Source organism: Dermacentor andersoni, chromosome 5, assembly GCF_023375885.2.
Source record: "Dermacentor andersoni chromosome 5, qqDerAnde1_hic_scaffold, whole genome shotgun sequence".
Lineage (NCBI taxonomy): Eukaryota > Metazoa > Arthropoda > Arachnida > Ixodida > Ixodidae > Dermacentor > Dermacentor andersoni.
The window spans coordinates 145,731,036-145,741,712 of record NC_092818.1 but is presented as its reverse complement, the minus strand read 5'-3'; the positions used below and the strand labels follow the sequence as shown (position 1 = coordinate 145,741,712).

The following is a 10,677-nucleotide window of genomic DNA, read 5'->3' as shown; positions in this document are numbered from 1 at the left end:
TGCGTCCAGGACAATTCTAATGTGCTGAGACCACAGTGAAATTCAACAGCATTGAACAAAGTAAGCCTCAGCCATTCCACGTTTCCATAATGCGAGTTGCGTTCGCGCGGCGGCTCCCCTCGATGTAATGTGGACTTCTAGCTGTGGTTTCCCTCGTTTACCCACTATTGGCTGAGTCAAGTGTTGATCTTCCTGTAACGCTTAGGTCTCGCATGGATTCCTACACTGAAAAATTTCACAGGTAGTATGCGAATCTACGCCCCAGGTATAGTTGCCTCAGGGTAACAAACATATCGCCAAGGCTACACTTTTCCCGGCTGCAACAGCCGGAAGTTATTGCAGAGCCGGAAACACGTCATTGCCGCCATGTTTTACCTAGCACCTATCAAGCTTGCCTAACTGCTCGATCTTGCAATTTCTTTACTCTGTAATTCAGTAAAATTGCTAGCAGCTTGAAATAGCGTTCGTGTTGTTCTAAAAAAAATTTAAAAACTTGTCAAGCCTGCTTTTTTTAACACTTTCCTGTTTCGCGAAGTCTCATTCCTTCAAGATGTGAAAGCTTTAGATTTCTTGTTGGTTAAAGCCACACGTGTCATCGCTCTGAAGCCCTATTCTCAGTGCTAGTTTCTCGCGAGGTTGGAAAATCAAAGATCCTTGCAGGTCCCTACTTACGTGCTTCATACGGATAGCAGCCACCATTACTGTTCGAAGACGCAGCTCAGCAAGTGTGCAGAATAGGCACACTCGGCATCTTCAAAATTCCATGTATATCTTCAAAATTCCATGTATATCTGTAGGTTTAGCTAGAATCTGCTGTTAAGTACACAAATCCGCAGATGCTGCATCATCGGCGCTCGTCGGAACGTGCTTCCGCTTACTCACGGGCTTTTGAAACTCGGCGCGTCTTTAAAGTTTTTGCGAACACAGAATGTTTGCGATGAGAGGCGATGGCAGGAAAGCCTGGCTGTGCCACCGAGCTGGCGGTTACCACAGACACTGTCAACAAAGTGTCAGGACATCGGCGCAAACATCGAAGCTCTCAGTTTCTGTATCTCATCTCGCAGCCGAAATATATATATATATATATATATATATATATATATATATATATAGAGAGAGAGAGAGAGAGAGAGAGAGAGAGAGAGAAAACGTGAGGCGTGGGAAAGAAAACGGAGCGGTCGCCATGCGCGAAGATCCCGATAATCGGCGAGTGTCAGAGGCGATGCAAGTAAACTGACGTGCTTGCGAGCGCAAGACGACGGGCAGTGAAGGTCTCGAGAGCAGAGAACGCTGCGCCTGTTGCGGGCGCTGACATGCACTCCGGCCTTCGGTTGGGCACTCCTCCGGTTGGCAAGCGAATTTCTTAATCATATTTTGCCGGAAAGTGCATTAGGCTTGCTGCGCTGTGCGTAAGTAGTAGCATGTTGAAATTAACTACGATACGAAGGTCTCTCACAGCGAAATACAATTGCCCATGTCTGGCGTCATTCGACTCCGCCCTGCATAGCAAAAAATATCGCAGAAGTTACGAACTGTAGGTTACACAAGCTGATTCTAAAATATGCCACTGACGAGTTATATAGACTATACTGTTAATAGCACAAGTGTTGTAGCACAAGTGTGATATTTACTAACTGAAACAGATACTAGCCGTTACTAGTCGTGCTGATTTACTAACTGGAAGGCGTACCGTTACGAATGCAGCTACATTACCATGATCAGCAGTATAGTGGACCATATTCAGTATATAAGTGCCTCTCCCAGTGTCTATTATTACGTCATTTCTATTTTATAACGAAAGAAAAGAACGAGAAATGGCTACAATATTTCTGTCACTTTCCTAACGTTATAAACTCCTTAATGGGTCATTGGCCCCCCAAAACCAGGAGCGGGTGACCGTAGTGTCCTGAAAGCAACAAATAATCAATTTCACTAAAGCATTAAGGAGTACAACGCATTGGCTACTACACTACAGAATGTGCCATTAATGACATCTCATTTGTAGTAGTACCTCCAGGATAGAACGATTTCCGATAATGAGCATATCTATGCATGAAGGGGCTCTGCAGATAAATTTTTATATCCTGGTTTCAGCGCATGTACGCGTTACAAGGTAAGACACAACTGTTAATCTAACGCAATGAAAGAAACCACACTTCCTTTAACAGCTTAGATGCAGTTGGCAATGCAGCCACTGTAAGCATAGCAGAAAATAACTGATATTTTAATTTCAAATCTAGGATATCAAGTGAATCAAAGTGGACTAAAAGACAACCTATCGCAGACGGGAGCGAAACTCATATTTCCCGTATTACGTATGGGGTGAGAAGGCCAGTTGCCATCTCCTAGGTTCACCTACTACGTGACGCCTCCGGTGAAAACGATGTTCCATATATATATATATATATAGATATATATATATATATATATATATATATATATATATATATATATATATATATATATATACTGTGAGTGGCACTGGCTAACACTTTCAGGGCTGGATCCAACACAGATGCACAAATATCCAAGAACGTAGACGGGGAGTCGGCGCCACGGTAGCTTAATGAGAAAGCATCACACGCACACGCGTAATGCATATAATGTGGGTTCGGCTCCAACCTGCGGCAAATTGCCTTTTCATCTAAATTTATTTTCCTTTGTTTTATCATATACATTACAATAATAAATAACATTTATTTTCTCCTGTGCTTACTACGACTTCATTATCTCTTTGCTACGACTGTGGTAACTAACACTGAAATCTAGCGTCTCGATTCCTCCCTGTTTATTTCTCGCCCAGTTCATTTAAAAGTTGCGCATGAACCACCAGCACACAGCTTAATCAACTATGTGCAAGGCGAGGTTGTCGCCTTGTCTAACTTATCTCCCGTGCACTTCTTAATCTCTCGCGCTAGTATAAAGCATCTAAAACAACAGTAGCACTCTGTAGTACTGCAGAATTTGCCAACCATATGTCGGCTCTTCATCACCATTATTCTAACACACATTGTTCTTAAATGACAAACATGGTGTACCCTTACACATTCTCGTCTGAAGACACGCTGCGAAGCACCACCGAAGTTCCTTGTTAATCACGGTATCGTAAAATAAAGAGATAAAAAGATTGTTGAGCTTTCAGAGTATGTAATACACAACAAAAATGTCGAAGTTATTTGAAGCGCAGCACCGAAGAGGGTAAGAACATGAAAGTAAAACTGTGTACGTTCCAAAGCCCCGCGTGTGTTCCAGCTGTCCTTTCTTGATAGCTGCGCTACACAAAAGCTTCGTGATGAACAATGACCGACTAACTAAAACCACCGCCTCGCTGAAACACAACATGAGAGAGCAAGTCTCTGTAGCGCTGTTGACGTTCCTAATCATTACACCCAGTATTGAACCTCTAGTCAACTGTTAACACGAAAATTCTTCTAAAATAGTGAGCTGTTTGCGACAAGCATGGCTTCTGCTGCCTTTTTAGTCGTTTACCTTAAGCATGTAACGCATCAAATGAGTGTTCCCTTTTCTTCCATTCACAAGCAATTTGTCTTCAATATTTCAAGGCTGTCTGAAATCCTAAGCTTCTTGCACCGTCGGTGGTAAATGAACTGTCTGAGGATCAATTTTTTAAAAAGAACGATGGCCACGCCGTAAACTCTTTTCGCTATAGAGCAGTGAGTCAGGATGTCGACTAAAGCGTTTGGGATTTGACAGCGATGGAGGGAATCTTTCAGAAGAGTAACGGGGAAGGACGCAGTCTTGGCAAACTTTCTCAGCAAGTGCTTTCCACGTCTATACAATGTGTCCGAAACAATTTCGAGCTTCTAAGTAAATGGGTGAAAGTTTCAAGTCCGCCATACCTTCACCGCAGAAAGAAGAGTGGAAAAACAAAACCTTGTCGCCAGCAACGTCGTTACTCTCACATTTGCCCCCTGTCTTGTTGCACTGTTATTTAGGGCTCTTGTCATGCGTTGTATAGGAGGTCCTCCATCGGTCTTTGACCCTGGGACCTCCTTCTGTATGTACCTTTCACCATGTGTGTGTATATTGGACGTTAATAAAACTTTTATTTATTTATTTATTTATTTATTTATTTATTTATTTATTTATTTATTTATTATGGCTGCTTTCGCCTCAGTTTGAGGCTGAGTGTAAATGCCGAAGTAGCTGAAGTAGTGGAATAGCCTGCATTCATACATTATTTGCTGACCACGTGCATATTTATACCGATGAATCGGCAACTCTCCAGTCTTCCTCTGGAGCCGTGGTTTTCCCAGCGAAAGCCACCGCCATCAGTTTCAAGACGTGTCACCCAACGACACCGACGGCTGCGGAACCTGCAGATCTTCGCGCTGCACTTCGTCTTGTCAGCCAAGAACAACCTCGAAGATTGTCAATGTTCAGTGACTCGAAGGCAGCATGCAGTCTTTGCTATCAGCCCTGCGGTGTGGCCCACACGAACAACTGATATTCGAGATTAGAGAACTAATCCATACCGTGACTGAGAAAGGACACCACGTGACATTTCAGAGGCTGTGGTGTCAGGGGATGAACACGCCGATAACGCTGCTCGGTTGGCTCTTCAAGGCGACGAAAAGGAGCCGATACCGTTATCAAGGACAGATGCCGCTAGAAAACTTCGAATGCTCATGCGTGATATCACGTTCTGCTTGTGGAACGCAGGAAGTTTTCAAAACAACCGGCTGCACAACCTAGACTCCTATCTACGCCTTTGCATTCCAGCTGGCCTCTGCCGTCGCGAAGCCACCCTGCTGTGGCTAGGAGTGGCCTTCACTAAGTCTTTTGTATTCCAGATCGGGGGATGCGCCGACGACGCCTCGTGTGATGACTGTGGTAGCGAGGAGACACTTCAACACTTTCTCTGTGACTGTCCTCGCTACAATTTACAGACGATCGCTCGAAATTGTGATAGCGTGATTCGACCAAAAACCTCTAACAGAACAACTTATTTTAGAATGCCGAAATCACAAACCATCACAGCGGAGGGCGACGAGGGCACTGTTGCACTTTTTAAGGGCAACATAATTGTACAAGCGGCTGTAGTCTGAACAGAAGTTTATGGTGCTGCAGGTGCTACTGTGCTGTGTGGTGACGGTATAGACCAGAATACGATAGTTTCGAACCGGATGGGTTGAGCGCATACTCCGGAACCCAGCGACCGGCCGCCATCTTCCCTGAGCTGCCAAGACGCGTTCGCGTACGTGTAGCGTGTGTGTGTTACGGGGTGTTCAATGTGTAAATATGTCTGTACCCGCAACATCCAAGTACAGAACATCATTGGGGCGTCACTGCGTCAAACATGGATGTGTAAATAACCAGCGAAAACGAAGCAGATTGCAGAGCACCGTTTGCGACGAACACGATGTACGTCGAAAGCTGTGCTGCTGTGGCATACGAATATATATTCGGCCGTGCATGTCCTTTTGTCTCTATATGTGTGTATCTGGGCGTGTCTATGTGTATGTGTCTGTCTACGGGCCTCTATTAGACAAACGCCTGAAGTGGGCTTCGTACAGCGGCTTTCGTCGTATATAGAACTCCGCACCTGATTCACAAGTAAATGCCGCGAAAGTGTTCGCACCACTACAAAGCTCTGACGCTCTTGACAATCGAACTCATGCGTAGCAGATTGAATTCCGTCCACTGGCGTTAGCGGTCACGAAATTTCACAATACTTTTCATCAACTATTCGAAACCTTTACGTGTGAAAGTTGGTTTGTGTTGCTTATCGTAACTGCTGGCCAGATGGCAAGAGCGGCGATGTTTGTTAAATAAGTATGCATACATTGCACAGTAGATCCAACACGGTTGAACTAATGTTAATTCATTCTTCCACCGTCCCGAGACAAAAACGGACACATCTGGGCATCCGCGCACGTGCGCTACGCTTACTCGAACCTTCGGCATGCCACCTGTTTTCAAGGTGCTGGCCGCGAGATTTTTCTAGCCACTACAACGCGGAGATAAAGTATATCACGCGCTGCAAAGCTTTTACTAGTTCATGATGTATTGTCATGTGCAAATCAAAGGGAAATAGCCGCAGAATCAACGTTTTCGCATGCAAAGGTAACGCGGATTTACCCGAACGATCCGCTCCGTCTGCGGACGTTGCGCTAGCCGCAGCCATTACGATTTGCAGCACTATCTTACCAAGAAGCTGAAGTTCACTAACTAAATTCGTTGGGTAAAATTCACCATCCCGTCCTTCGTGAGAACTTCAAAGAAATGTCAAAGCGCAAGCACTGCGTCTACCTGCGGTCGCCTCGCTTGGCAACTCGGAGCCGTTGGAGCAGCAGGTGGCGCCACCGCGCTTTGAAAATGGCGCCACTCAATTCTTTTTTTGTGTGTGTGTTCTGGTGTATACAGTGACAGTATTTGACTGTGATTGTATGTCTATGCTCCTTTCTTACTTTATCTCTACTTTGCTGTCACTTTACCTCCCCCCTCTCTCTCCAGCGTAGGGTAGCAAACCGGATATACCCATCTAGTTAGCCACCCTGCCTTTCCCTTTCTTTTGTCTCTCTCTCTCCATACATTATTTAAAAAAATACAATCTAATCTGAGATTTACAAAACTTGATAGTGATAGCGTCACTGAATAAAAAATATGATTTGATTATGGGCTGTCATGTCTAGCTGTGCGTGCCATGTTTAGAATTCGCATGCTTGAGACTTTAATAGGTATTTGAGTTATGATGACGTGGCTGAAACTTGACACTGTTCGTTTGTTTAGCCACAGACGCAAGCGTCCACAGTACGCAGATGTATGTAAAGCCATCTACATAATGCAGTCCTACTTCTGGTGTAGAACGGCGTGAAACTAAAAAAACAAGAAGTTATATTAAGATCTTGTTTCACCCCTTTTTTACGCTATCAGAAAGTATCAACGAAGTATCCCAGCAAAATGTAGCAATGAAACGCAAAGCGTCTTCGCGATGTGATCGACACTAATGAACCGATCCTCTACAATATCTGCCACCCCCGAGTCAACATAAACTGGAGACGACAGGAAGCAATCGGCAGCAAATATCGTAATCAGGCCTTCGTCTCAGAGTGCATAGCGTCAGTGTCACATCGCATCTGCAACCATGCACAAGCTTAGTCTAATGTAGGTGTTGTCGGTACATACGAATTTGAGATACTCCAAGCGTAACCAAAATCAAGACTACAGCTGCAGATGCGTAAAATCTGTGATGGTTCCTGCGAGGTGCGAAGTCTGCAGGTTATTCAAGAAACGTTTTCAGTTATTCGTGAAGATAGAGCCATGGGGTTAGAAAAAAGGATTTATCAGTCGACCCATTCTCGCCGACTGAGATACCAAATTTTACAATCGCTGAGTAACACCTTAAATTTAGTTACTTTTTAATTATTCGCGTTACGGCTTATGAGTCAGTCGCACAGTTATGGCCTGTCAGTTCTCGAATGCATGTTCGCTTAGTAGGGATCCTGAGATATCCGCAAAATCTGCGACGAAATATGTTAGTATAGCGCATACTTTGACACTCGGCGTGGTGAAGACTTCTTGTTGCATGAATTAGTATGACGCCCGCCACATGCTCTGAAACTATGTTAATTAGTTTAGGCACACTAATGCTGTGACCACTGTGTTGAAATATACTACTGTCTTTTTTTTAATGAGTAAAAGATCATCAAGTACTTATCTAGGCTAGTTATTATAAGTATTGGGAAGATATATAATAGCTCTGCAAGCACTCCCCCTCCCCTCTAAAACTCTTCACTACTTCTGTAATTTGTCCATATCCCTCCGCAGTCATTTTTCGCAGTCGAGTTTGAGGAAGACTTTGCGTATTTTGTTCCTTGGGGTAGGGACATAACACAGGGCGAGAAAGAGAGGGGCAATAAAGAAACGCCTTTGAAGCACGTAACATAAGACGCTATTTAAGTGTATTTGCGTAAATGCTTGCATGCCGTTGATGAGATTGCTGTAATTCTGCACTATCTCTAATTGCTGTTTATAACTACACATTGAACTATAACAGCCTACGTTTTATCCTTCGTAATTTGTAACCGAACCAACACACGTTTGCCATGTAAGTACGTGCAAGCTAAGATACCTTTTTCACAAATGTGAACATTATCAGAAATGTGGTTTGAAGTGCAACGTTCGAAATCCGGGACCCGCATTCACATAAAAAAGAGTTCTTGCGCTAGAACCCTTCGTAAGAACTGGTGTCGGCCAATCACGGTGGGGTTCGTATAAGCGAGGACCGCCAGCCAGAGGCAAACACCTCTTACGAATTAAAAGCTACTGCGTATTCAGCCCTTGGTACTGGTAGAAATGCGCTATTGAGAAATGCCGGTGCAGCTCTAGGTGAGCGATAACACAACAAAACAACATACACGGCAGTTACCTGGTGTGTTGGGGTTGAAGAACACAGGGAAAAAAATCGCGAGCCAACGCACTCTGTGAAAGTGGATGACCAGCGAAGCTGTTTAGCAGACGACACAGATGTGCTACAGAATTCTGAACATAGGTACGGACTCACTTACCGTGATTTTTGTACACGTTCGCGTGGACGACGAGACCGCCGCCCCGAGGAGCCAGAGGAAACTAGACAGGCGTGGCGTTTCGATGGGACCGCCTCCACGGGAGAGCAGAAGGAAAGGAAAGGAAATGAGATACGCAAGCGCGTGCAACGCCGACAATGAGAGGGCGGTGCGAAGGTAGACATGGCCGACGCGAGTCAAAATGTAGTATCTGTTCTCATCAGCTTAATATCTGATACGGGTTGTATTTGGACCCAAGATATTAAACTTACTTTTGCAAGTTTGCTAAGTGCTTGAAGCCTGCTTCGCCTCCGCCGCGGGTAGGCCCGGTATTGCACTATGTTCGGTATCGGCCCATGGTTTATAGTCTAGGGGCATCGATCCGCTGGAAAGTAACCATATGCAGCTTCGCTGGAATGAACTGCGGGCATTGTTTTTTCTAAAGCGACTCTATCTTCGCGCACCCTCTTAGTCTTTGTTGACCGTGACTGTTGCTGTATTGCCGAACAGAGCACACGCGCGCACGTGCACACAAAAGCACTTGAGTGCGCATTAGCTTCTATTTGACCACAGATGCTGGAATGAAACGGGTAAATAATAATAAACCTCGCCACTGTCTTTTGCGTCCTACTTGCCTACGCGCACACCTCACCATTCTTCCCTCGAAAAACTTGAAACATCGCCACCATTCTCGTGACACCACCCCGTGCACTCGCGCTGTGCATTCGCATGAACTAATGTCAGGGTTTCGGCTTAGCTTCTGAACGATGTAGTGCGTAAACTGAACAATTCATGCCATTTAAAGTAGGGACCTCTGCGCTGCACAATCATAAACATTGCGCGAGATTGCACATTGCACGGGATGACAACAGAGATAATCGCACACATATTGTTCAGATTTAAAACATTTACCACCTTAACGAAAGCTTCGCATCACATATAGTCTACCATGTACGTTGGCTCTGCAAACGTTTGTCGTCGTCGTCGTCGTCGTCTTGTTGTTGTTGCTGTTCATCTTTTTCTTTTTCCTTTTTTTTTATTTCGAACACAGGTTCGGCGCAGCTTCCGCGACCAGAAAGCCAGCCGGATCAGCAGCGCCGGCAGCACCCTGCCGAGCGAGGCCTCGGACAGCGAGTCGATCGCGCCTTCCCGAAAGTCATGATCGGTCGCTTGATTCCTTCTTGGTCACCGCCCCTATTTATTGGTGCTTACTTCTCCATTGGTCAGATTGAGTGGCTATTGTGAGAAACGAATGGAACGGTGTCTCTTTCTTTCGATGTCCTTGGCAGTCACGATAAAATAAAGAAAAGCTAAATTGTGGATACAAACGTACGTGTTCCTGGGCCCGATCTATTGCGCCTATACGCAGGATGTGGTGTTGTCCTTGTTTCTGCTGTGTGTCGCTATCCAGAAAAAAAGATCTGCCATTGCAAAAAAAAATTGATGTTATGATAAAATTACAGTGTGGTGTATAAAAAGAAAGTTCCCACGAGAAGCACTGTTCCTGGGTCGTTTTCATCAAACGCGAAACAACGTAGCACGCATTTCGCAGCATACGTCACCTAAGCTATACACACCGCGCGTGTGAGCTGACGTTATCGTGGCGGCACGATAACATCTCGAAATTTTCGTCGCTAGAAGTAAAGCAACTGCGGAAGAAAAAAAAACAGAGGGAAGAAAGAGAAACAGACATTGTGCAGATCCCACGCACTGTGGGAATCGATAACGTGCAAGGCGTTTTTCAGGCATATTGTAGGCAAGGCACTACTTGCGTGCAACCGACTTGCGGAACGCGTTCGTCGCCGAGCGCCCAACTATTATAGCTCTTTGAGACGCACCTTCTCTCGTGCGAACACATCTTTAAAAGTTTACACGTGGTGGGGCAGCACTAGGGAAAAACATCGCTGCTCTTCTCCCGCCGCCCTCTTGTGGCGGCTGCGGGAAAGGGCTGGGGATAGGGGAAATAGGGATAGGATCGGCAATGGGAAATCGCTGGCAGTGGCCGCGTATACGGTCGGCACACGCGCGGCTGCACACACCATACATATGACGAATCGGCTTGTGTCTATAGCCGCCTACGCTAACGCTACATCTATGCTGGTTAACGACTTTGTTCTCTACGTAATTACGTAACAGAAGAAATGCTAGG

The 10,677-nt window shown here is 45.3% G+C and overlaps 1 protein-coding gene and 1 pseudogene across 1 annotated transcript in view; both read left to right on the top strand.

Moving 5' to 3' along the window:
* The window catches only part of LOC126532122 (peptidase M20 domain-containing protein 2-like), a 33,526-nt gene extending 23,354 nt beyond the window's left edge, over positions 1 to 10,172 (top strand). The window contains exon 7 of the mRNA XM_050179807.2: positions 9,580 to 10,172. Coding sequence (XP_050035764.2) covers positions 9,580 to 9,690 — 111 coding nt within the window. The 3' untranslated portion in view covers positions 9,691 to 10,172. The remainder of the gene's footprint in view (positions 1 to 9,579) is intronic.
* On the top strand, positions 8,712 to 8,891 carry LOC126532582 (U2 spliceosomal RNA; annotated as a pseudogene).
* Positions 10,173 to 10,677: the final 505 nt, after the last annotated feature.